At 51.6% G+C, this 26,988-nt stretch overlaps 2 protein-coding genes across 9 annotated transcripts in view; one reads left to right on the top strand and one right to left on the bottom strand.

The window, feature by feature from the left end:
• Positions 1-779: 779 nt before the first annotated feature.
• On the bottom strand, positions 780-14,853 carry Cimip2c (ciliary microtubule inner protein 2C). Its single transcript, XM_074049339.1, has 4 exons — positions 14,780-14,853; positions 4,153-4,426; positions 2,902-3,014; positions 780-979 (listed from the first exon to the last, which is right to left on the bottom strand). The coding sequence occupies exons 1-4, from the start codon at positions 14,851-14,853 to the stop codon at positions 835-837; spliced, it is 606 nt and encodes a 201-aa protein (XP_073905440.1). The 3' UTR covers positions 780-834.
• A 3,697-nt stretch (positions 14,854-18,550) lies between these two features.
• Otof (otoferlin) overlaps positions 18,551-26,988 on the top strand; it is an 89,424-nt gene continuing 80,986 nt past the window's right edge. For 7 of the 8 annotated variants that reach the window (XM_074049336.1, XM_074049335.1, XM_074049332.1 and 4 more), the window contains exon 1: positions 18,551-18,754. In XM_074049336.1, coding sequence (XP_073905437.1) covers positions 18,676-18,754 — 79 coding nt within the window. In that variant the 5' untranslated portion in view covers positions 18,551-18,675. The remainder of the gene's footprint in view (positions 18,755-26,988) is intronic. The other variant, XM_074049338.1, reaches the window with a different exon arrangement.

Genomic DNA, 26,988 nt, shown 5'->3' with positions numbered 1-26,988 from the left:
GGTTACCCAGGCATGTGGCTTAGGCACCTGGTCCTGAAACAGAGCTTCCTAGAAGAATGGCTTAGTCCTGGGTCCCTCCCACTCCCTTCTAGAACAGTCTCAGGGGTAGATGTCAAGTCAGCCTGTCCCTGCTAGTCTGGCAGAATTCAGGAAGAGGTTGCTTCACATGGTTCCATCTTTCAGACACTGCCCCACCTACAGCATCTTTCAGGGGCCCAAAGGCTGCTCCCTTGGTCTCTATTTTGACCACAAGCAGGGTGTATAGTGGGAAAACCAGGGCTTGGGAGTCCAACAGATGACGAGTTTAAACCTAGCTTTGTCACATCTTTCTCTGTTAGCTTGGGCAACTTTCTAAACCTCTCTGAAGCTCCATGTCTTTTCATCAGTGTGGGGGGTAATAGCACCTTATTCACAAGTTGTCATGTAGACCAAATGATGCTGAGCGAGGGCTCCCCTGAGAGTTCCTTCCCATCTCACAGCCACTGCAGCTGTTCAGTACAGCAGACATGGGACACTCAGGCCTCTTCCATTATCCCAGTGGAGACAGATGAGTGGTCTCCATACCTAAGTGACACTTGGGAAGACTTGGGAGCCTGACACTCCTCAGCCCCATCTGCCCCGCCCTGGGCATTTTTTCTCTCGGCTTGAATCCCTTGGTCTGAGCATTCCAAAAGCTCTTAAGACATGGTGCTGACTGATCCCAGGGGCACTGTCCTGCCATTGTGACATACATGTCCCTAGGACCCAGAAGAGAGTTATGTAGGGGGTCATGGCTAAAGATTTTATTGCACACGTGCCAATTTTGTCAGGGCCAAGGCTCCCAGCCATCCAGTTTCACGCTCTGAACTCAAAGTAGCAGTCCCGCTTCTGACGCTCTTGCAAGGAGACCCTCTTCCCCGATGGGAAGGTCTGGTAGGTCTTCACATTGCCAGGGGAGACTCTTAAAAGGTGCCACTTCTTCTTCGGGCTCAGAGGAGGCCTGGAGGGGAGGATGGAGCCATCATCAGGCAGTTTGCCAGGGAGGGAGGGTGAAGAATGCAGACCATAGACCCTTGCACCCACTTTTAGCCCTGTTGGCCCCCCTGGCTGCTCATCAGTGTGACATCTGCTGAGTGCCTGACAAGAGAAAAGTTGACTTGTATTTGCACAGCAGTACTGTGGTTAAGAGTGAAGACACAGCTGTCAGAAAGACAGGGCATAAATTCTGGTCCTGTCTCCCGCTGGAAGTGAACCCACAAAACAAAGGATTGATGTTCTTATTGCTCGCTTAGCTTTGCTTTGAGTAGTAAATGATGTCATGCATATAAAGCACTTGACACAATGCTGGACAAGGAGCAAACACTTGAGTGATGGTGATGGATGGTAGTGATGGTGAGGGTGATGGTGAGGGTGATGGTGATGAAGACGATGGCAATGGTAGTGATGGTGGTAATGGTAATGGTGATAGTGGCAATGGTGATGGTGGTGATGATAGTGATGGCGATGACAGTGACAATGGTGGTGATGGTGATAATGGTGATGGTGATGGTGGTGATAATGGTGGTGATGGTGGTGGTTGTGATGATTGTGGCTGTTATAATGGTGGTGGTGGCAATGGTGGTGATGAAACTTCAGAAGGGAGAGATTTTCCCCAGGCCACAGAGCTGATCCCTGACCCTCTTATGCCTGACCACCTACTCAGTCCTCTGTTGTCCATCATGAAACTGTTAGCAGTACAGACTGCTGAGGAATTTGGAGAAAGAAGAGAGCTGGAGACCTGCAGCTAGAGGAAGGTTACATCCTGGCAAGGTTTCTGGAGGAGACCTGTCCCCAGGAGAGGTTCTGTCTCCAGGGATACACTGATGCAGAGCTGTTTCACACAGTGCAGGTGGTAACTTGGAAGATGGAGATGGTCTCCGAGTTGGGTCCCTTTCCAAGCCCAGCCTCCAACCACCAGGCCACCCAGCACCAGCCCCTGAGATGCTCACTGGACCTCAGTTTCTCTATTTATAAAACAGACCCATCTGTCTTTCAGAAAAGTATTTTTAATGACAGGAAAGTTGCATCTTTAAAGTTCATTAAACTGTATAGGAACAACTACTGCTTTATCTGGGACAGACTGGGGAAGGTAAGGCTTCAGAGGCAAGTAAGGATTGGAATCCTAAAATCTGTCACTGACCTCCCCAGACCAAGAGAGAGGATTAAGAGAGCAGGGTGAGGAATAAGCCGGGAGGTTATAAGCCCAGGTGCCAGCCACAGTCTTACCCCAGCCACAGGACACCAGGATGTGGACTAGGTAATCCCAGTGCCTGTGTGGCACGACAAGAGTCATCTTGAGGGAAGAGCAGATCTTCCTTGGGAAAAGAAGCTCACCCAGATAATAGCAGCCATGAGGGACGGGCTGCAGGAACTTTCACATTTTGCCAGCTGACGAGTTGGACTGTCAAAATATTTTCAAGCCCCTGGTGAGGGAATCCATTCCCAGACCCTTCCAAACAGGGTTCAGTCTGGGCGGGGTTGGGGAAGATTCCTGGCTCGGTGTAGTTCCCTGTGTGTCCACTAGAGGGCAGAAGCTCCTTGTGTAGCAGCACTTGGCATTTGGACCCACGCAGCCTCAAGGCCACCCTATCAGGGGGAGCAGTCTGCAGATTCCAGCCAGCACAGGTTATGGGGTGTGCTCCCAAAGTCCCAGCACATTTGGCTGAGAAAGCGCTCTTTCTGATTCTGCCCATTCAGGTTTCTGGCATCGCTCCAGAGACTGCTAGCGCCCAGCGCCGCTTGCTCTGTAACCGCTGTCAGTTCTGCAGGCACTCAAGGGCAAGGTCATTAACTGGTTTGTCAGTCTGGTGCTCTACAGGCGCTTGTGGGAGCAGGTGCTGTGTGGATGGGTGTTTGTTGATGGCATGGCGGGCAGACACTCACAGGTTGGTGGGGAGGGGGTGTCGTTCTTGCTCCCTCACAGGCAGCACGAAGTAGGGGACGCAAGGTACCGTGCCAGTCTTGTCTCGGTAGTGCTTCCGATGCTGCTGCACTGCCTATACCCCGACCCGGGAAGAGACAACAGGTTGTTAGTGTGCGATCTGCATCCAGCTGTACCTAGGCAGGGATAGGCAGTCTCCCCTAACACCCCTGAAGGAGTCCCCAGAGTTTCCGGGCCCCAGCTCAACTGCTAACCAGTTGATGTACTTTCTGAGTCTCCGGTACCTGTCTGCCTAGTGGAGAAAATGACTCCCCCCCCACACACACACACACCAGCTTTGCTGCACAGAGTGAGACAGGAAGCATCTGGGACCAGGTCAGAAACCCCAGTTCAGCAGGTGTGTGCATACCTCTGTCTGCACACACACAATGGGAGCTTGGCATGGATCTGCTGCCTCCTCTCCTTCCCTCCTGGATGGGGAGGTTCTGTGTGAGAGCCAGGATGGAGGGACAGGTTGCCACAGACTCACTGAGATGGCCACACACTCCTCTGAGTCCAAGGGCATCACCTCATCTGCCCTCCTGAGGAAGCTGCCTTCCTCAGACAAGTCCCTCACACTGTCAGTGTCTATGCCTTGGCAACCAAGCTGGGAGAGATGATTGTAAGAAAAAGGTGGCCTCAAGAACAAGGCTCCAGGAGCATGGCAGAGGAGACAAGGGCAGGCTCAGTTCCCTGGATGTCTGTGGTGTACCGGTGATGCTTCACAAGCCAGAGGGGCAGATCAATAGGGGTGTGGGTGGTGACCTCCATCCTCTTCTCCGCCCCACCCCCGGGCAGTTTGGGCTGAGCCTGACCGGGGGTACACCCTCAGGGGACATGGAGATGGGGAGAGTGAGTGGGCACCAGGGTCCAGGTGGGTAAATCGGTAGGTTGGACCCAGGTGGGGGGCTCATGTGGATAAGTCCTTGGCCTTTTACTCAGGGGACAGTCCTGTAGGAGCCAGAACATTCCTGAAAGCCCCCAGCTCCCCTGGCAGTGGGGATGAGCCAGGACAGAGCCGCCAGTGTCCCTAGGGCAGGGGGAAAAGAGGGAGTCAGAGTCCTGACCCCCATTCCTCTAGCCAGATTCCCCAAGTTCCGTGCTGGCCCAGGGGCTGAAAAGGCAAATAAAGCACTTTGTAGTGGTGTGGCTCCCCCTGGGTCACATCACCTTCCCTGGCCTGGGGCAGAGCCGAGGGGGGCGAGGCAGCTCACCTGGTAGAAGTGATTGAGCTGTTCGGAGCCGTCGCTGTCTAGGTTGAAGTGGGTGTCGCTCGGCAGGTAGAGCCAGTGGTCCCTGGTGTGCGATCGGCCACGTATCGCCAGGGTCCGGTCGGAGGAGAAGACGGTGGGGAAGCTGCTACCTCTGCTGAAGCACGTGAAGTTCTTCTCCATGGCTGCATTGCGGTGGTCCTGGAAGTACCTGAAGGTGTTGGTGCCGTAGGAGGCGCCGAAGGCAAAGGCCACACCGGGGACATGGCCTTGGTACCTGTGGGGAAGGGGAAGATGCAGCTCCATGAGGGCCTCCAGGATGGGTTCTAAGAGAAGCCATGGACAATTGAGGGGCCTGGTGTGTCTCTGGCTGTGATTGACTTTCTAAGGTACATTGGCTGCTTAGGCCTCTTGACCTGAGCGCGGGACTCTGGGCCTCTTGCTTCATGCAGAGTTTCTGCCTACTGGGGTCAGAACACGTGGGCACCCCTCAGCCAGCATGCAGGCAAATCACTGTCCCACGTTGGCCCTCCGATTACTGGAGGGCTGGCCTTAAGATGTGGGGCCTCGTCAGCCCTAGTATTCTGTGCTCATCTCAGTATAGGAGAGAGAATAGAAGTTGGTGGGATCTCAGTGACAAAACACCATGGTCTTAGATTTGTCACAGCTGAGGCCTGAGTTCAAATGCTGCCATCTTGCTCCCCAAAACATGGCCTCACAATGGTCTGGAGGCCTTGACTGAGAATCTGGAGCCCTAAGTGCCCTTGAGCAGCTCTGTCACCCTCTACCATCAAGGAAGCCCACCGAGAGGGACAGGAGATATGAAAGTGGAACCCCTGGGTTAGGTGAGGCTCACACAGATACATAGTGAGAAACTAACACGCAGAGTATGGGCATCCAGCACCTGACAGACAACAAACAGAACACAGCTTTCCCAGCTCACACAGGCCTCAGCCCCCTTCACTCCTCACCCTCTGAGAGCTAACTTCAACCCATACTGCCACTGAAATTGCTCCTGACGATGACCTTCTTACTGCTAATGTGGGGGACATTCTTCATCACATGGGCCTTCCTGCAGCACTGGGTACTGCTGGCTCCTCCCGTCTGGGAATACCACCCTGGGTTTTCATTACCTCATTCTCTCACCCGCCTCCCTGATCTTCCCTTCTCAGCCTCTTCATGATCCTCCTCTTCTGCCCAGCTCCTGAGTGCTAGGGTCCCTCAGGGGTCTTTCCTGGTCATGGCATGCAGGCTGTGACCTTAACCATCACCAGCCTATGATGGTCTACCTCTCCAGCCTGGGATTTCTCTTCAAGGTTAGACTGATACAGTCACACACTAGACATCTTCTGTGGATGTCCCCCAGCCACAGTCTCTCACCTCTGCCTTCCCTAACAGTCTAGAGCCTTCTCTCAGTGAAGGGTTCTTTCTCACTGTCCAGGTCAAACCTCGGGCATCCATTTTCCACACTTCCACCAGACCAAACCTTCCAAAGTCAAATCCTTAGCAAGGCATTCGGACCCAGCCTCATTGCCACCCTACACCCCAGGCCTAAGGCCTCACCATTCTCCAGGCCTAACGGCTCGCTCACCCTGCCTTCCCACAGCCTTCCGCCCCTCCCTTTCCCTGTGTCTTCTACCATCTGGATGTCAATCGCACCCACCCCACACCACTCCAGCCCTGCCCTTTGCCTCTCAAATACAAAATGGTCCTTTAAGATTTGTCTAAGTCTAGGCATGGTGGCATATGCTTATAATTCCAGCTACTCAGGAGGTAGAGATAGGAGGATAGAGGTTCAAGACTAACCAGGGGGAAAAAATTAGTGAAACCTTATCTCAAAAATAAAGCTGGTGTGGCAGCACACATCTATTCCCAGCTACTCAGCAGGTAGAAGCAAGAGAATCACTGTCTGAGGCTGGCCTGGGTAAAGTGAGAGAACCTATCTAAAAAATAAACTAAAGCAAAAAAGTGTGGAGCTGTGGCTCAAGTGGTAGAATGCTTGCCTAGCAAGATTGAGGCCCTGAATTCAAACCCCAGTATTGCCAAAAAGAAAAGGACTTGTCCAAATATTGCTTCTTCCAAGAACTACCACCTCTCCTGGTCTGAGTGTCTATCTGTTGCCTTTGCACTTGAAATCCCTTCCACAGCCATGTCCCTTTCTGTGTTGCTGTCTCCTGACATCTCTCTACCAAAAGGCCAAGCTTCTCAAGGGCAGAACTTGTGTTTTACCCAGCTTTGTATCACAGTTGTTAGTGCCAGATCTGGCACATGGTTTGTGGGGAGGCAATGAATTATTTATTAAACAGATGAAAAGATGAGTGGGTGACGTGCCTACAATACAGATGATGCTTGCAGTTGAAGCTACACACATGAACACCAAAGACCAGTGACCATGCTCCAGGGACCTCCAGTGCATGTGCTAAGACCACCCCTCCATGAGGTTGGTGTCTTCCTTTCCTGCACTCAGGTGCCCTAACCACATGAGTAAAGCTGGGGCAGTACCTGAGCAGAGGCTGCGACAGCATCTGCCCCACGTTCCAGGCCCTTGTCCTCAATAGGGCTTGGAGTTCGGGGCTTTAACACCTTTGGGAGCCACTCCCAGTCTCAGCCTCCTCTCCATTGGGATGAGGGTTGGTCTAGAAGTGGATAGCGATGCATGATTTCTTTCTTTGCATCTTCAGAAACAAAGCAAGAAATCTGTGACAGACAGGCCTTTCAGTTGCTTTCTCGACCCCAGCCACCAGGGGGCATCCTGGGATCTGGCAGCAAGGCCCAGCTAGAGCAGGGAATGAGGTGGGTGCAAAGCAGGTGACATGGGGAGACCCCACCACGGGCCTGGCACCAGCCTCTTGGCCTCTTCATGGGTGTGTAGCCCTTGATGCCACGACATTGGTGGTACTGACAATTTTCCAACACCTCCATCCTTCCCACGGCTCCCTGCTGACAGCCATGCCCCCTCTGACCCAGAAAGACGGGGGTTCGGGGAGTCCTGTTGCCCTCTCCTGTGAGCCTGTGTGTTCGCCTTGGCCACTTCCAGAAGATAGTGTTCTCCTCTCCACCATGGCTTGCCCACCCCTCCTGCCTTACCGGAAGCCTCATTCCTCCACGTCTCTCTCGCCCTCCATTCCTCCTCTCTGCCATCTTTATTTTAACGTCTCCTCTCTGACTTCCTCCTGTCCACCCAGAGACATATGTGAGCCTTTCCTGGATCCAAAATTCTCCGGGAAACATTACTGCGGTCTCGCACACTACCCTTTCTTTTCCTTTATGTACTAAGTCTCCTAGAAATGCTCTGGAACTTCTTTCTGCCTTTATTTCTTCAAATCCCACTCTTTCCTCACCTCCCTCAGCCTGACTTCTGACCCACCACTTAAGAGTAAATGTCTACTTTTTAACTAAGATCATACAAGGTCATCCAACGTCACTGGCTCACAATTTCTCTGCAACATTTGCACCAATGAAGAAACCTGTTTGGAAAGAAACGTCCCCTGAGAAGCAGAAGCAGAGTTCCCCAGAGTACTTCATGCTGTAGATGAAATTTCCTAAAAATCTCAATTCAAGAAATTGAGAAGTCAGACAATGGGGCTGATCGTGCTTCTCTTTCTCTTAAGTCTGGATATGGAGAGAGCTCCACGCCGCCCTTGCTCTTGGGCACTGGAGGTGGAAGAAAGTCTGATCAGTGAGTTGAAGGGGAAGTTGGGCTGCTCAGAGCCCACATCTCCGCCTCCTTTTCCTTGGACGCATGGAAGCATTGCCCCGCCATGCCAAAAGTTGTGGACAGAGCTCCAGCCCTGCCTGTTTTATTCCGGGGTTCAGTATATCTTCAGTCTCTTCTCTGATATCAGCTCTTCATCTTGTTTCTCAGTTGGTTCAGAATTTAGGGACTGAAAGAAGAGATGCTAGTCACCAGGTCTGCCAACCCCCAACAAAAAGATAAAGCAACAGAAGGAAACATAAGGAGAGATGTCCACCACATCACAGGATGCACTTTGCAGAGCACATGACCTGAGACCCAGCCCAATCAGCTGGAGATTAAAGCCAGTTTTCCAAGAACTTGGGAAAGAAGCTCTCACAAGCTCTTCCTGAATGTAGTGCTCAGTGACAAAACCCTGCCAACCCAGAGGTGAAAAAACCAACTCAGTTCTTTAGAACCTCGGGGAACATGAGGGGTGACGATCTTCGCAGCTATTCAAGAGCAGAGCTAGGAGTAACAGCCAGGTGAATGCTGCTTGCAGAACAGAAGTAAATGTTCTAAAACCTGTCAAGTAAAAATAACTTAAGCCATCAAAGTTGGGGGGGTGGGAGGAGGGGGAAGCTGGGTGGGTACTTACTAAGAATGTCTCCAGTAATCAACTCACGGCATCAAAAATGGAAATGTCATTTTAAAAAAAGCACAGCATAAGAACTCTAAGCCTTTAATGGGTTTTATTCTCCACCTCTCCACCCCGTGAGAGGTATCTTTTAGGGATTAATATCTCTTGTGATGCATTCACGTTTATCTACAGGCTAACAATTCTTTCATTTTATTCCAGCTTCTTTCTCTTAAATTCTAGTAAGATTAAATTTCATGCTTTTCATTTTGAAATAGCAAATGTGGTATGATCATATTTTTATAAAATTGCTTTCTTCTATCCATCCATCCATCCTCCAGTCAGGTGCTTCTTTTTTTTCTGAATATGCACATAGAAGAACTTGGAGTGGCGTTCACTGGATGGTAACTCTGAGTGTTTGGACTGGGGGAGATTTAGTGCTTTCTTCTTTGTATGCACACCACTTTTTTAAAGAGAGAGAGAAAGTCTGGTGGCATTAAAAGTCACTTTGTTAGAAACCCATTGCGTGCTGGCATACTGCAAGGGCCTGGGAACACCAAGCTCCTACGCTCACACAGGAGTAATGGTGCCACGAGAGTGTGTCCTGCCTTCCATGTGGTGCTGGCACCAGCATGACCAGCTCCAACCCAAGTTGGCTCACGGTCGGGATAATAGGGGAAGGCCCATTCCCACAGCAGGTACCAGCTGAGCTTTCTGTGAAGGCGTTTCTGTTGGGGTGAGGCTTTGAGCAGAACCTCAGAGCAAGGGGGTCGGGGAGGATGGACGGTGAGTCTGTCCCACTCTGACTCATCTTCTAGTGTTGCTGTTACCCTGGGATCCTCATCTCTTTTCAGTGACCCACTCCCTATGAGAAACCTTCACTCATGTGAGACCTTCAACCCATCCTGCACACCAGTGATGCCCGGATGTGCCTCTGACGACCCCCTCTCCCCCAACCATTCTCCCTGTGACAGATCCATGAGTTCCTGCTGCCCACACTGGAACTAGCCTGCCCCTCCTGCTGCCACATGTTACATCCCTGCCCTTCACCACCAATCCATCCTTCACCTGAGCCAAAAAAAAACAGGGTGGTGGCCCTGCCCTGCTGTCCTCCCTGCTCCACTGCCCCACCCATCCAGCCCTCAGCCTCTGTCCTCCTTCCTCCCACCACTGTGCTAACCTGACCGACCTCACATCCCCTAATGGTTCTTCTAGACCAGTCCATGTCACTGAGGACAGAGTCCATGTCACCTCTCCTCACTTCCCCAGAGGTGACCAGGCTCAGCAGTGCACCCCAAGCCTGTGAGTCTACCTGGAGTGCTGATATCCTCCTGCCGCCTGGGGACTTGCCACCCACTCCACTTGGGAAGGGCCAGTGCTGCCTGTCATCTTCTCTCACTTCACCTACTGTCCACAGCAGGTGCACACGAGTACCACCCCTCTGCTAACTTGTGTTCTCCCTGACCCTTAGCACGTGGCACATGGCAAGGGCTAAATAAATGCTTATGGAAGGAGGATGAGTCCAGAAACTCCGAGGGCTTTAAAAGGGGCTCCGTGCTCACCATTCTGATCGTCAGAGCGCTGGAAGCATCCCGCCCACAGGGGCAGCAGGCTCCTCTGAAGAAAGGAGCTGTGGAAATGTGACTTGTTCTTGGGATTTTTCTCTCCATCACCCCCAAGCTCTCTGCCACGCTCCTCCTCTGCTCCCTGTCTTCCAACCTCTCTGAATGCCAAGATATTTGCATCTCAATAGAATAAAAGCCCCCTCCTCCGCAGCCCTCCCAAGTTCGGCCTGGCTTCCCTTCAGGTCTTGCTGCTCTGGCAGGCTGTGCACGCACGTGCACAGGCGGGCAGGCTCACATCACGTAGCGCTTACAGGCAGGTCTTGGAAAGCTGGGTCTTTGTCCCTCTGATCCCCCTGCATTTGTGGGCTCACAGCATGACTCTCGGTGGCTCCATGCACCACTTTCTATTGTCCTGTTTTTGTTGGTCTTGTGGCAGACCCAGGTGGAGAGCAACAGCAGGGAGTGGCAGGCTTTATAGCTAGGCATGGGACAGACCTGATGGCACTATCACGATTGCTGCACAACCCCTTCATCTGCTCTCACGTCCTTCCATCCACTTATAGAAGCATAGTCTCTCACAAGTTAGAGACATGGTGAACCAGGCCCCTGGGCAAAGGTCACGTGTGGACTCTACAGCCCCCTGAGGGTTCTGTGTGTACGGGGAGAGGTCCCTTGCTGACTCTTCATAGCACTGTTGGCCCCATAGCTGATATTTTAATTAATTACCATGAGCATCAGGGTTCCCATGAGCAGCCTTATTAACTAATTAACTTGCTCATAGTCAGCGTGTCCTCATTCCACGTGCAGCCTCGTCTCCACAACCCCTCCTATGGAGGACAGTTCTGATCAGATCCTTCCTCTGGGCAGAACCTGCAAGGGCTCCCCACTGCCTCTGCAATTAAGAACAAACTAGGCCTGCTGCTGGGGGCCTCCTGACATGGGCCTCCTTGGCAAGAGGTCTTTCCTGCCTGTCATCCCCTTCCCATCATAGCTTTTTCACTCTAGGCTGTTTGCTGCTTTGAAAGCATCCTGCAGGAAGCTCTAGCCCATGTTTTTGCTCACCTGGACAACCTGAATCTCCTAGTGGGTCACCTAGCAGGATGGATGGATAGAAGGGATGGCCTTTGTAATGACCTGAGGCCCTGAAATAGCCTTTCTTTCTGAATTACAGACTCCCTGGGAAGAGAGGGCTGTTTCACTCCTATTTGCACTTCTGCCAGTCCTCACACCCAGGAGATGCTCTGTAAATATTTGTTTGATCAGGTGGACAAACAGACTCACATTTTAAAGGACTGGTCTTTCTCCAGGAAAGGAAGGAACTCCCTGTTATAAAGCCCAGGTTTCCAGGGCTCCAGACCCTCTGTTCACTGTTCACAAGGGGCTCCCCAATTCCTCAGCTTATATGGGAGGCATTGGTCACCTATAAACAGCCCCAGCTTCTTCAAACAGCTCAGAGGTGAATTCCAGATAGGAGACAGGGGCTGGCGTTGGGGCAGAGGGAAGGACTGAGGGAACCGCATGACCTGTGAACCCTAAGAAGAGAAGGCAGACCAGAGGCCAGAGGGGAGAGAGGGGGAAAAGAGGCTGCCTACAGGGGCAGGGCCTGGAGGGAGGACTATGGCTTTGGTATATATTTTCTGTTTCTGTATTTCAGGCTTTATTTCTGAGCTGCTCTGTTCCCAAGGCTGGAGATGAGGATAGATAGAAAGTAGGTGATTGCTACACTTGTCAGACCTCCCAGCCTGGTGCTGCCAAAGAAAACCGCAGAGTAGGAAAGCCCCTCACCTTAGAAAATAGGCCCACACTTGCCACTTTACAAGGGTCCTTATTCCTAGTAGCTGCCTGGAGTCGCCTGGGAGAGCTAAAACCTCCTGACGCTCCATCCCAGTCCAACCAATGACACCAGATGGGGCCTGAGCATGAGAGTTTGCTAAGGCCTCCCTTGATAATACTGACCTAACAAATCTAGGCATACAGCATCTCCTACATCCTCCTGGGCAGGTGAGATGGCCTTTGTTTCATACCCTATGATGTACTGGCCCATCTTGGGCTTGGCACCTTTCATGCCAGGCCAAGGCTGAAATGGAAGGAGCTTGGGAGATGCCATGGTCAAACCCTTCTTCTAGAGCCCTTCCCTGTCTACCCCAGCCCTCTCCTCCGGGTGAGGCCACAGGAAGCTGGCAGGTGCACGCAGCTGTACTGGCTCAAATCAGCTTTGAACAGATTGCTCATTCTTCAGAAACTTGTCAAGTCTGATGTTTAAAAATCCAAAACTAAAATGAGGTTATATACAATTACAGTTAAACTAATCACATTAAATACAAAGGTAATAACTGCTTAGCACTCATCACTTTCTCATAATTTTAAGCTATTTACATCTATCATTAGTTATTTCTATTGGAATTTTCCGCTCAGTATTTTCAGACCGCAGTTGCCCTTGGGTAACAGGAACTGCAGAAAGAAAAATGTTGAGATGAGGATCCACTGATCCATATAATGGTGTGCAGCTGTGCACTTCTTCCTAACTTGTTTAGGGACGCCATGTTGATTGCTTAAAATCAACTAGTGAGGACTAGGCTTTCTACCACAATCCTGGTGGCTGCAATAAATCAAGGCTTTTTCCCTCTAGATACTTGGTTGTTAAATATCACTAGGTGTGCATGTCTGTTGTACTGGGATTCTGGGGACAGGGACACAGCCACCTTTGTGCAACCATTGTCCTGACAATAGTGAGTGTGGAATGCTGGAATCAGGCTGGCTCCAGAATCTCTCTGTCTACTTCTTCCATCTGAGTGATGGGAGCAGTGTAAAATGGTGAGTGAGGGTTCAAGATAGATATTGTGGTGAACAGGGATATTGATGTCACTGGGACTTGGGCAAGCTGCTCATTCCTCACCTGGGTTATTTTAAAGACTTTTAAAAGAAGAGTTTGTAAAGGGCCAAGCACAGGGCCTGGTACACTCTTGGGGGTTAATGGAGCTACCACTGGGAACCAGAACCTTCTTTTGCCTAACTCTACCATCACCAACATGGGGCTCGGACAAGACCCCCATGACCTCAAAGTGCACATCTGGAACAGGAGAGGGCTGGGCTGCATGATCTGTAAGGTCCTTACCAACCTGAATATTCTCTGCCTCTGTGAATAAAACTGCAAGGAGGGTGATTTGAGTGTCTGAAGAAACTGGCTGTGCTGTAAAATCCATGATTAGTGTTTGAAAAGCCACACAAAAATAGTAATTATCCAAGTGTGGTAGGGAATCTTGGATTCTTTCATTAAGTTAACAAAATTGCCAATGAGATAGCATTCAGAAACATCAAATGACTTGATTCATTCCTCCTCCATGGGGACCTTTAAGGGGAATGCATCCCTTCCAGAAAGTTCCAGACAAGAAAGCAGCAGACACCCACTCAGCTGCTCAACCTAGCCCAGGCCAGGCTTGAATGTTATTTATGACCTACTTGTCATCACCATTTTTCATGCAATCACAGGACAGAACAGACACTGAAGGGAACCTCAGACAAGGGGCATGGATAGAGAGGTATCTTGGGGATTGCTTCTGAAACCCATAGCTCCTGTCCCTTCCAGAAAGACTGGGAACCCTAAGGGCAGGGAAGCAGGTGCATCAGGCCTTGCCCCATGGGCAGCAAATGGCCAAGGAGTCTAGCAATAAAAGAGTTTCCACTGAGAGTCTTGGGAAGCTTAAGAACATATATATTTATATATTGAGATTTATAAAACCAAACCTCATGATAGACACCCAGAGAGTGGTGCAGGCACCGCTAGCTAAGGCTGTTGAACTAAATCTTAAGTATGCACATCTGGGATCCCCTTAAGGGCAGCACACCACTTACTGTCATTGACCTCCCCCCCCCCCCATAGGCACTCAGTATCTTTCTCAAATGAATATCTAAGTGAATGAAAGAATGAATAGGCAAATCCTAAGGCAGCTGTATCAACACCGCAGTCTTGGCCTCCAGAAATTACCATGACCTGGTAAGGCAGATTTGGTGGGAACTGAAGTAGCTTGTGAGCTGTCCCAGGCTGAGAGAAAGGTCCTGTCTTAGAGCCCAGCTGGATGGAAAGCACAACCCCAGGCCCAAGCTGCTGCTACTTCTGCACGCAGTCTCCAGAACCGACGTTAATAAAACAGTGCCTCCATGGCTCACGTATTCTGCTCAAAAAGAATCCGAACTTCATGCAAAATACACTGCCTGATCTTTTCAGTTTGCAGTCTGTCCAGTTTGCAGGAGAAAGTAAGGTGTAAAAGTCTAGTGACTAATAGACACTACTAACTATCCAAGTACTGCTCAACCTGTTCTGCTCATCTCTCTCCCTCCTCCAACTCACAAAAACTCATCGCTCTTGAATGCTGGGTGCCCCACATTCCCCAGGTCCTTTCTCAGGGACTCCTCCCGTCTCTCTATGCGTTCTCGGTTACTGCATCTCCAAACCCCACAGCCCAAGGATGGGTTCATCTTCTCTCATTATCCGGGCTGGTTCTTTGCTGGTTCTCAGAGATCGCCTTCCTACGGTGGGAATCCGGGCCACTCTGCACACCCCTCCCACCCCGCCTCCGTCCTGGGCTGCCCACCACCTGCTCCCGGGGGGGTAGGGGGGAACCCGCGCGGCCCCGGGATTCCTCCAATCCCCAAAGGCGCGGGGCCGGGACGCAGAAGGCGCGTGTGCGAGGAGGAGGCCAGGGTCGCGCCGGTGCTGACCGTCAGGTTCAAGTGCGGCAGGGCGGAGCTGCTTACCCGGGCATGAGGGCAGGGGGCACGTAGGCGGCATTGAACTCGCTCAGTAGTGTGCCCACGCTGCGGGAGGCCATGGTGGGTGCGGCTAGCCTCGGCGCTGGGCTCGGCCCTACTGTAAACAGCCCGCAAGTCACCGAGCAACCGAGCGCCTGGCAACGCGAGTCTGACCCCGAGTGCCATCCCCACCCCCCCGCGTTCTGGGACACCGGGTCCTCAAGGCCGTCCCCTCCCTGGAGTAGCCCCACGGGGCCAGAAGATGCCTCCCCATCTCCACGTGCTCTGCTGTGAACTCCAGAGATCACCCTCTCGCCCCAGTCTCAGCTTTCAAGCCAAGAATGGGTCCAGCATTTTCAGGTTGAGAAGTGAAACAGAAGCAGAAACTCGTAGGAGAGGCCTGGATCCTTCAAACAGGACCCTTGGTGACCCATTTGGAAGGCTACAGCTGGGATAGGACAGGCTGGGCCCCAGCTTTAGAGGCAGCTCAGGCCTGGGAGCCAGAATGACCCCCAGGGACCCCAGGAGCCATCTCTCCCCATGGCCGAGATGCCAGGCAGCGGCTCCATGGTGGGCCCTCACTAGGCGTCACTGCCTAGGACACTCTGTAAGTTAAGTGTGTGTGTGAAGAGTGACATTTTTCTAATCCTCTCCTCTCTCCCCGGGAACTTCTTCTTCCCTCCTCAACTTCCTCCACCACAGCAGTTTTATAAGGAAGGTTCAAAAAGCAAATCAGAAGAGAAAGCCCAGGTGTGTGGTTGACATTTGTCTCCAATCTTGCAGTTCATGTGGCCTGAAATCTGCAGGTGTTGGTGTTTGCTCCAGGAGCCAAACCTTCTGAAGCCCACCTCCCAGTCTGGACCTCCACATAGGGGCTTCTCAGCCACTCTCACACCAGCCCTGGGTGGTGTGCAGGGAAGGGTGAAGTCCTTAGATGAGGGTGGGGGCAGCCTCAAGGTGCCATGCTCTTTGTGACTTGGATCCAGTCACATGGGAGCCTCCCTGGCTCTCATTGCAGCAATCCTGAAATGAATTAAGAACACCTGCAGTTTTCCTCCATCGCTCACAGTCATCTCTCATGCTCAAAAGTCAGATGGGGCAGAAGTGGCACCTGCACAGAGTCTGTAAGTGGCAGCTGATGAAGACCTGCAATCAGAATTCTCCAAAGAGGTTCTCTGACAGATACTAGTGCGGCTGACGGAACCTTGCAGGGGCACAAAAAGCAGAACAGGTGAAACCTGGTGGGAAGAAGGAACCACAGACATAGGAGTAGCTGCCAATTCCACCTGTCCTTCAGAACCCAATCATATCTGTATTCTTCTAAATGCTTCTTGGGGAGCATATGCTACAATAAGAAAGCCATTAGAAAAAGTGGTTAAAAGAGCAACCCTGGGCTCAGGTGTGACATACTCCAGGAGGGCTTTCCAACGACACCCAAGCCCAGATAGGGTGAGTGTCCGTTACCTCCCTATTCACAGTGACCGAGCTGGTCCTTTGAATGGACCCATTACCCTGTGTCCTCTTGTCTGGATTCTAGCCCATTTGGCTCTTCTGCTTGGGGTCTGGTTCAGTATGGTCTGGTTTAGCTTTTGGAAGGGTCAGCTGACTTAGCTCAAGTGTACTGGGGTGGAACTGCTACTATTTTATAGATGTGGAAACTGAGGTTCAACAAGTCTGCCTAGGGCAGGCTCGTGTGATGTCTTCCTAAAGACACACAAGGTTATAAAGTCTTCGTAAAATTCATCTCTGTCAAGAGGGAACCTCCAGAGGGCCTCAGGAGGAGATAGACTCCTTTATCGAGCACACCCAAGCCTTACAAACACATCACCTGTTGACCTTGTGGGCAGAAAACAGTGAATTTAGTTTTGTTTTTTTTAAAACTTACCTGGTGCTCACAAAGTTAGAAATTCGCTTGTAGCCAATAAATGCATTTTCTAAGGTATTCTCTAATTTGTTGTAGCAGGAGTTAAGGGAAAAAGAGGGAGAGGGAAAAAACATAAATAGAAACAGAAAAATAGGGCTAGGGCAAAGTAGCAAGAAAACATCTAGAAGGAGGAAAGAAAGTTCTTGGGATATCCTGCAGAATTCAAAGGAATAACCTTGTTACCACACTGTAAAAGGTTAATCAATCTCCTCTCTCTCTCTCTCTCTCTCTCTCTCTCTCTCTCTCTCTCTTTCTCTCTCTCCCTCTCTCTCTTGTGTATGTGGGGGGTTGAGATAGGGTTACAAATTAGCAATCCTCCTGCACCTCCCGAGTGCTGGGATTACAGGCATGTGCCATCATACCCAACTAGTATTTCTTTTTTAAAGCTTTACGCTCTGTTTACATAGTCACCAAGTTACCCTTCTATCCTGTCAATTAAACATCCTAGTGTTCACAGGATACCTGTGAGCCTCTAAGGTGAAAAGATGCTGTGCGCCAGGATCTTCCTGGGGTCATGGGTGGGTGCAAGTGGAGCAACAGAACACCATGAGGTGCGAGGGGTAGGAGCCACCCAGAGGACAACCCTAACACCACCTGGATGCTGGTGCAGAGGCATCCCCAGGAATGGACCCCCAATGGGCTGATGCCAGGCCAGGAGGCAGGGATGGAGTGAGGGGCTTTCTACCAAGATAGAATGGCAAGAGCAAGTGTGCAGAGGACCCTGCACAGCTCCCAGGTCAGGAATCCCAGCTCCCAGGGTCTTCTCTCTCTCTCTCTCTCTCTCTCTCTCTCTGTCTCTCTCTCTCTCTGGCAGCATTGGTGTTTGAACTCCAGGCTTCAGGCTTGCTAGGCAGGCACTCTACCATTTGAGTGACTCTACCGGCCCAGAGGGTCTGTTTCTCTAAGAGCCCCTCCTAGAGGAAAGGAGGGGCAGTTGTCCTTTGTTCCTTGGAAATGCTGCCACAGAAATCCCTTCTCTCGCTTCTAGTAGCTGAGTAGAGCAGGAAGCAGGACAGTTCTGTCACTGGCAACCACACCTCAGCTGCCTCCCCTCCCCCAGCCTTCTTTGTTCCCAGCCCTGGGATGGGCTAGGATGGTGCCTGGATCCTTAAGCGTACAGCCTTTGAATGAGGGATCTCTGGTCATGCTGAGCCAGGTCCTCAGTTCCCCTCAAGCAGCAGCTCCAGCCTCCGAGATTCAGATTCCATGACCCCAGGATAGGGAACCAGACCCAGCATCTCAAGGGCATGCTCTTGGGGTGGAGGACAGGTTGCCATTTCTTCTCTTAGTGCTCATATTTCTGAGGGACCACCACCAAGCACCACCCTAATGCTGCCTGGTAGAGGCAGCTTTTCCAGTTGGAAGGCCCTGGATTAGGATTTCTATTGTGACCCAGCCGGAGCAGCCAAGCCTGACCGTCCAAGTTCCCTGAACATCTCAGGCACCAGCTTGAATCATTCCCCAAACACAGTGCCATAGTCTAGCTCCCAGTGCACCCAGATCATGAAGTCCCTGGTCCCTAGGGAGGAGGTGCCCTGATCCCATGCCCATGTCATCCATGTTCAATCCACTGCCATTGTCATATGTCTGCTCCAGAAACTACTCAGCTCTGCCCGAGATGGACAGGAGCCTTTATTCTGGGAGCTGGGAGATGACACCTGAAGCCGGACAGGGCTTTATCTGGGGGCTGGCGCTGCTGAATAATGAATTCCGACTCTGCGTGTGCACTCCCAGGCTGCTGGCTGGGTGCACAACACATGCTGGGCTGACAACTCGGAGGGGCGGGAGCTGGCAGGACCGCGAGGCTCTGGGAGTTGCTGGAAGGAGCAGCTCGCTAGCTCGGTTGCCTTGGTCTCTGTGGGCAGCATCAGGAGGAGGAGGAGGCAGCAGGGAGAGGAGGGAGGCGTGTGAGCCGCACTCCACCAGCTAGCTCCTTCCCCGCTGCTCCGCCTGGCAGTGCCCAGGCTTCCTCACCAGCATGGCCCTGTTCGTCATCCTCAAGACCGTCTCTGAGCTGCGGGGCAAGAGTGATCGGATCGCCAAAGTGACTTTCCGAGGTAGGGAAGCCCCTGTCTCAGAGGGACCCCAGTTCTGCAAGCTAGCCCATTCCGTGCCACGGAAGCTGACATGCATAAGCAGGGCTGGGAAGGTGGCTGGAATGTTCTTTCAGGTGCTAGGGCCATGAGGCTTTGCAGGGGTGGCCCTTTGTCCCTGGTCTGCCTGGCCTTGAGGCCCCCTGAGAATCAGGGTCCTCTGTGTTTCCACCTCTCTCTCTCTCTCTCTCTCTCTTTCTCTCTCTCTCTCTCTGCATTGCCAACACGCCAGTGCCCGGCAGGGTGCAGAGCCCTCTGCTCAGGGTGACAGAAGCAAGGAGCCCACCCTTGGTCTCAGGGGAACCCAGGACTGAGGTCCCTGCAGAGCTTTCCTGGGCCGCCTTCTCCCCCACCTTCTGCAGGCTGGTTTCCTTGTCTAGACCTGGAACCTCCAGGGTAGCTGGTAGAAACAAGGCAACCAGTGGCTCTCTGGACCCCAGTTTGATGGGGATACTATTGGCTTCTCCTGTGTTCCTGGGGAGGGACCCTGCCAGCTGCCTAGCCTCTCCTCTGCTGATTCTCTTCCTAACTATCTTCAACTAGTGTTCAGCAGCCATGATTACGATCTAGGCAGGATGCTGAAGACATGCAGAGTGTGAGCCAGGCCTTGGACTTAAGAAGACACATCCAGTGGAGCACCAGTGGGCAGACAAGCAGGGCATGTATGTTATACATAGAGGTTGAAGACAAGAGCACCCTAAACCAGGGTGGGGGCTGGAAGTCAGGGAAGGCTTCCAGGAGGAGGCAATCAATGCTCAACTGAAGCCTGAGAACAAGCAGGAGGAGCAAGGGGAGGTGATGACAGAGGAGGCAGAGGGAATTGGATACACAAGACCTGAAGAGGAGCTGGAATAAGGAAGGGACAGAGGCTGCATGAGGCTGGAACACCAAAAGGGTACCAAAGTACTGCACTCAGGACAGTTGGCAGCCCCTGAGATTTCAAATAGAGAAAGGCAGAGCCAAGCTTACCTCTGTCTTTTACCCACCCACTTCAACCTCTCTGTCTAGCCACAGTTCAACCCTGACCAAAGGCCAGGGAACTCCTCAGCAGACATGACCCCTTTTTCCCACAGAGAGGTCTGAGAGTGGAGTGGAGTGCTGTGGAGAAGTAGCTGTGTCCCAAGCTGGACACTGTGTCTGTAGCTCTGCCAGGAGACCCCCACACCAACATCACCCTCTCACAGGCCCTGGATTCTTCTGATTTTCATAGGGCTGGGCAGGGGTGACAGCATGTCTGCTGGCAGGAGAAGGGCAGGCGGGAGGGACAGGAAAATGGGCTGGGACATCTGAGGCTCCCTGGTCCACCCCAGTGACTGCCTTCTCTGCAGCACCTGGGGTCTCCATGTGCCACCTGCCGGCTCGTGCTGGCTTTAGAGAAAACGAGCTTGTCCTTTCATCTGTTAAACATGGCCCTGTGCTCCCCACACAGTGCAGTTCTTGCTATTTAGCCCAGGTTGCCGTTGCTGCTGCTGGGACAGCCAGCCCAGGCTGTGCAGGGCCAGTTCCATTTGCAAGCAGAGAAACCAAGGTGTAGAGACCTGCGTGGAGGTGCCCAGAGGCAGTGGCTCTGCCCAGCTTGTAGGACTTCATCTGAGTGCTCAATCCTGCAGGCACTTTTATCTCCTTCAGAGCCGGTGAGGGTGAGCACCCTGTCCATCTGAGACCCACCCTTGCCGACCACCCAGGAATTAGTTTCTTTGCAGCCTATACCCTCTAGCCTGGGTGGAGAAATCCACTTCTAGTTTCTGCATTTGCAGGTAGCCAGGGGCAAGGCAGCAGAAGTACGGACAGAGAACAGGCAGGTTTCCAGAAAGAGTCCTTTATGACAACCAGAGAGATCTGAGCCATTCACCTGCTGCATCCAGCAGTTGACAATTCCAGGCACCCCCGAAAGACCAACCCAGCAATTCAGAGGGAACCGACCAGCCCTACTATGATGCACAGCCTACACACACACACACACATGTGTACACACACACTCACACACACACACATACACACATGCGCACGTGCAGCCATGTGGCCAAGTCACTGCTCCGCAGGAAGAAAGGAAACTGGTTAGCCATCAAAAGGAGATGCTGACCTCAGGCTCCCCAAGCCTTTTGAGCAAGGCTCAGTGCCAGGTTGGGTGAGTGACAGGCCTGGGACCCTGGGGGTGAAGGACACACAGCCCCTACCCTCGAGAGTTTCAGTCCCACTGAACTAGATAGGAGAGACAAGGAGGCACGGACTCCACCCTGACATACCTGCCAACCGCAGGGTCTGGGCCTCAGTTTCCCAGTAACAAGGTAGAGACAATGACCACCATTTCACTCAGAGGCCTGCTATCAGCAGGAGTCCATAGGAACAGGCTGCCCGGGTAGGAGCCATCTCCATCATAGGTGCTGCTCCAAGAGGAATATTATCTTCAGAACTTGTTCTTTCTCATCTCAACTCCAAAATAATGCCCCTGTCCGTCACAGGCCCACGGCACGTGGGCTGGGAGGAGCCTCTGAGCTCTTCGTCCACCCTTCTGCCCAGCACTCAGCCCATGTGAGCAGGGGGGCTCAGGGACCTGCATGGCAGACTGTCTGGGGCCAGCCCTGTCATCTCCCTTCACCCTCCTCCCCTGAGCCTTTTTGTCAAAGCTCGAAGTGGCGGCTTTTGCATGTGAGGCGGTCGTGTCTGGAGGCTGCAGCTGACCCCCACAGGTTCACCTGGACTCATCACTGGTATACAGGTTCATCTAGCAAAGCTTCCTTTGGGTGTTCTTTCTCACTCCTCCCCCAATTCCTACCCCACTACCTTCCCACTAAACTGAACTTTCAGCCAGAACCCTAAGATGCCAACCATCTTTATTTCCAAGCCTGGAGACCTTGTGTTTCTTCTGCCTAGAATAACCCTTTGAGAATCCCCATGAATTCTGAGTATCCTTCAAGGCCTAGATCACAGGCCACCTCCTCCAGGAAGCCTTCCCCTCCCATTGTGGCACTCAGGACACCTCCCGAAGCTCTGCCATGGTCTGTGGCGTTGTAGGAAGCAGCCACACCTCGGTGTGCTGCACCACTCTCTGAGCAACTGGGAGACAGTAGATCTTAGTGATCTACTAGGCAGCAGTGCGTCATCGTAATGAATAAGAAATGGCCTGTGTCTTTGGTGTCCTCACTGTTTAATGGGCTTAAATCCTTCCACCATGGCACTGCCACTCTGGTTTTGCTCTCCAACTGTGATCTCTACCCGAGAACTTTCTATCCAAGGAAGACCAAGGAACTGAAAGAGGCCGCAAGAGCCAAGAACCAGGATCCTGGCTCACCCCTCTTCTATAGGCCTCCTCAGCTCAGAGAGTCTTCTGGGTCTCCAGAAGAAGGTTGACCTCATCATCCAGCAAATGTTGAGGGTCCAGCTCACTACACAGGTGGGAAGCGAGAGGAGCTGCACCTGGACCTCCCCACTTCATGTAGCCTGTCCGTTCTGAGCTTTGAAGTCACAGCACAGGGTGCAAGGTGGAGGTCAGCCCAGGTCTCACAGCCTGAGTGGAGGAGGGGTGAGTTCAGGTGTATTGGGAACAAAATGCAGAGCACAGGCCAGGGTGTACTCAGAGTGGGAAAATTCCACTGATGCTCAGGGCATGACGGTGTACTCTCGTACAGAGGTCATGGAAGGCTTCCTTCCTGTAGGGGAGGTGGGGGGATCGGTGGGGGGGGGCAGGAGAAGAAGCTCTGAATCTGGGGCTTGAATGACTTTCCTGCTTACACACAGGGAGATACAGAACGAGAGGCGAGGAAGGGTGGACGGAAGCCAAAGCCAGTCTGGGTGAAGGACTGACAGGACCACAGGCCAGCAGAGGGGACGCCCAGTCCCCCCTGTGGCTGACGCAGAGACTGCGGGAAGGGGGGAGGGGCATCTAGGAGAGCAGCCTGGGGCCAGGCTCAGCCCGGACACTGGGAACAAGCTTCCCCTTACTGTTGTTGCAGGGACCATCTCAGACTCCAAATTAGATTTATTGTCTCCCAGTAAAATGGGGGCACTCTCCTTCTTGATAAATAGGACTTCTATCTGGAAACTTCTCTGCTGTTCCTAGTAAAGGAGGCAGAATGGCCCAAGGCCTCCACCCCTGAGGTCTTCCCGGATGCCTGGGCGTGCTTGTGGACCCCAGCTCAACCTAGTACCTCCACTCTTTAAGGATGTTGGGAGCAGCTGCCCTCACTGAGGCAGCAGATTGAGAGATCTACAGCCTATGGCCAGCTGTGGACACAGCTCTGTGGTTTTGCCATTAACCCAAGGAAGGTGAGTTTTGCATCCTCCACTCTTCCCAGCACGCTCACACATCCCCCCACCCCTGGGGAAAGCCTCCTCTGCCTAAAGCCCAGGTGGTAGACCTCCCTTCTCCACCTGGAGCAAGCCCTTGCTGATAACAGGCCCAGCCGAAAGCAAGTCGAGCACCACCCTTTCTGTTTTGATAAAACAGGCCACGGCAGTCCCCAGAGGAAAGGGTCCTCAACTTGGGGTACCAGGTCTTTGACTTGGGTTTATGACATTCTCACAGAATAGAATTATAGGACACAGAGGTAGAGATCGAGGAAGTTTATTAACAAAACAAAAGACAGTGCACACCCAGATGTGGGTGAGGGCACACCTGACAAGAGGCTCTCTGGGCATTCTAACATCAGAGGTGTTTATGCTGGGAAAATAAGGGAGGCAACTGCCCCAGACATTTTCTTTAGATAGGTGTTTTTTTGTTTTAATTGTATCGTGGTGGTACTGGGGTTTGAACTCAGGGCCTCACGCTTGCTAGGCAGGCGCTCTACACCTTGAGCCATGCCCCCAGGCCTAGATGGGTATTTTGCTTACTTGCTTTAACCATCTGGCAGAAGGTGGAGGAAGGAGGTTGTTTTCTATGGCAGCTTATGAGGAACAGTGATGCTTGTGGGCTCACAGCAGAACTCTACCTTGGTATTTGTTACAGAAGGAAAGAAAAAGAAATCAGCAAATGCGTTTAGTTGAAATACATTTTTCTCTGAAGATGAAGCACTAGCAAACGCTTTGCTCTTAATAGTAAACGGGCTTTGCTGGTGAGAGTGAGTGTTAGCAGCCATGGTTCACTGGCGTTTTGCTCTCAAGTCTTGACAGAGGAATTCCTTGTCACCCTTCTCTCTTTTAATCTGCTGGAGAAGAATGTGTCTCCACGCTGTGCAAATGACTGTAAAGCTGTCTGCTGCTACAGAGGACTCCCCGCAAAATGCAGCTGGCAGTGCACAGGGAGAGCAAACGCAAAGATCTCCCAGGACAGCAAAGGCTCACGTGTCTTGTCCACCTTAACTGGTAACATGAAAGCTACCTCCCTCCCACCTGCACCCATCACCTATGAACGGGGAGGGTAATCTCACCCAGTTTCAACAGCTGGACTCATGGTCAACCTTGTTTTATTTGTCCCCTCTTATACGCCCCCATCCCCAATTATTTTAAGGAAAAAAATACCATGTAATTAATCAACATTAATTAATTGTAGCTATAAAAGATAGGATTTCAAAAACCTCACATATTCATCATTCTTAAAAAGTCAACAGTTCCTAAATACTGTCAAATACTCAGTCAGTGATCAGGTTCCTAATTGTCTCATCAACATCGCAAATTGTTTCCAGCTTATGAAAAGCTTCATTTACTGTGTTTTGTAAATCTAGTGTTTAATCATCCATTCGTTCACTCTTTCATTCATCCACATAAGTGATATTCCCTGAGGGCCAGCCACGTGCCAGTGCCCTTTCTAGGCCCTAGGAGGGCAGCAAGAAATGATCCCAACATGGTTCCTGCCCTCAAGTGGAAGGCATCCATGGTACAGTCCTTGTGAGCGTGCAGAGGAGATAGAAAGGGAGACACAGGTGCCAAGTGCAGCCAAGAAAACCTACTGGGACAGGAGGTGTGGGCTGCCATGACAAGGTGAACTGAGGGAGTCAGGGAAAGATGCAGGAAACAGCCGTGGTACCACCCTGTCAGCCACCCTAGAGCCAAGAAGAAGAAGTGGGCAGGGCCCGGGGGTGCTTATCACTGCTGTGTGTGGAGCAGGGGCTGCTATTGAGGCTGCCCTTGAGGGTCAGACTGTCTTGACAGGGACAAGCCCACAAAATACTCCATTGCAGGGGTCTGTAGAGCCTGGTAGGCTGGAAGGCAGGGAGGCCCAAATACAAAGGGTCCCAATATTGAATATCACACTGTGGCCTTTGAACTTTGCTTGCTAAGAGGATGGGAAGACCAAAGCTCTTGGCAGGAGAACAAGAGGCTGAGAGCTGGTTTGGGACCCAACACTCTGGGGTCCGGCCAGCAGGAAGGAAGCTGGGGCAAGGTGCAGGCAGGGATGTGGGATGGAGGGAAGGGGGACATTGCTTCCTGAGAGGAGGGGCAATCTGGGACTAGAGCAGTGAGTGAGAAGGGCTGGACAAAGTGCTTTTGGACAAAAGGACAGTGCGTTGTGGCCCTGGGGTCCACTGTGGATCCTTCTGTGGTCTACTATCCACTGCTAACACCCTAATCCTGGCAGACATAGAGACTGCTGGCTGAAAACATCTGGGCCATCACCATCCAGGTGGGCACCTCAGGGCCAACACCTTGGCCACTTCCCCAGGACGGGTGCTGTGCAGGACACAGAGTAGAGCTGGACAGAGGTGTGGGAAGGTGTGCAGTCAGTCTACGTGCCAGGGCAGCTGATCTATGAGCGCCAAGGACCACAGCCTGGTGCCCAGGCAGTGATCTGTTTCTCTTGCTGACAGTTCCAGAAAGGTCTCCTGAGCCAGCGAATAGCATGTGATACCCTGGATGCATTGACTGTTCCCTGCCTGGGCAGCTCCACCCCTAGACACAGGCTTAACAATCTTTGTTTCTATCTTATTATTTTATTTTATTTTATTCAAAGTACAAGGGCTTGTCTGCTTAGTTTTCACTTACTGGCTTTTCTTTTAAGACAAAGTTTAGGATAAAATCAGCAGTGCAGTTATAACAATATTTTTACCCCATTTGAGGGTATAAAAAACAGTCACTTCCCCATGATTCCTCATTATATTCCCAATCCCTGTGCAGAATAAATACTCTGCACAGCTTGTGGAGGACTGCACACTTCTCCATCTGTCACAGTATTGGGGGAGCCTGGGACCCAGCATCTGCTGAGTATGTGACTGGCACTGTCCTGGGTTCCAAGGGAACACCATCCTCCCCCACTGCCTCTGTGCCAGGATCTGAAAAATGGGCTCCAGAGCTATCAGTTACATGGCAGTCAGAAGAATCACCTGGAAGAAGTAAGGGTTTGAGCCGACCCAGAGAGATGAGGCTTAGAACAATGTCCTGCCCTATCCCTGCCTTCAGATGACCCCTGCCCTAACTTTCTGGTGTAGACCTGGGTATAGAAGGTGAGAGAAAGATAACAAATGGAGGTAGAGATGCTATTTGAATAACATCAGTGGGAAGTGAAGGATTAGAGGGTGAAGGGCCTCCGTTTAGCTGAGAGATAGAGGCTGTCAGAGGCAAGCCTTCCCCTGTGGGAGACCCAGGGAGCCTCAAATCTCTCTGAGTTTTCAGAGTACATTATTTAAGGAACTTAAGGAATAACTGCTTTTTTGGACAACTCATTTGGAATTGAATCTCTTCGTTCCACTGTACTGTCAGCTGTCACCAACTATCATTAAGACACAGAAGAAGTGCTCCTCATATGGGGAAAATGTGTTGTTACAAGAGATAATCTCAAACAACCAGATAAGAAAAATCCCTAGGGAGATGGAAGACTGGACCACCCCATCACCACCCTCACATACCAGGCCTTTCTAGGGCAGAATACTCAAAACTAAAGAATGCACATTTTTCTTAGATACCCACGGTACACTCACCATGGCAGACTGCGTGCTGGGTAGCTGAACAAGTCTCACTACATTTCAAAAGAGCAACACCCTATAGCTATGTTCTCTCACCATAAAGAAATTCAAGTAGAAACCAACAGCAATAAGGCATATTTAAAATTCCCCAAATTTTGGAAATTAAACAATACCTTTCTTGATAATCTATAGTCAAAGAAGAATACAAAAGAGAAATTATAAAACATTTCTGGGCTAGGGATAGAGCTCAGTGGTAGAGCAAAAACAAAAACAATTTAATGATTACAAAAGTGCAACACATCACCATGCATGGTGACACACGCTTCTGATTCTAGCACTCAGGAGGTGGAGGCCAGAGGATCA

The sequence above is a fragment of the Castor canadensis genome, chromosome 12 (genome assembly GCF_047511655.1).
Source record: "Castor canadensis chromosome 12, mCasCan1.hap1v2, whole genome shotgun sequence".
Lineage (NCBI taxonomy): Eukaryota > Metazoa > Chordata > Mammalia > Rodentia > Castoridae > Castor > Castor canadensis.
Note: the sequence above shows the minus strand (reverse complement) of the source record. Positions and strands in the feature narration are given on the sequence as shown.

Excerpts from the sequence above, each read along its gene's own strand:
- Cimip2c (XM_074049339.1), bottom strand. The coding sequence starts at position 14,853 with ATGGCCTCCCGCAGCGTGGGCACACTACTGAGCGAGTTCAATGCCGCC. Across the intron at positions 4,427-14,779 it reads CCCCCTGCCCTCATGCCCGG|GTACCAAGGCCATGTCCCCG; the intron begins GTAAGCAGCTCC and ends CCTTCCCCACAG. Across the intron at positions 3,015-4,152 it reads AGCTCAATCACTTCTACCAG|GCAGTGCAGCAGCATCGGAA; the intron begins GTGAGCTGCCTC and ends GTCGGGGTATAG.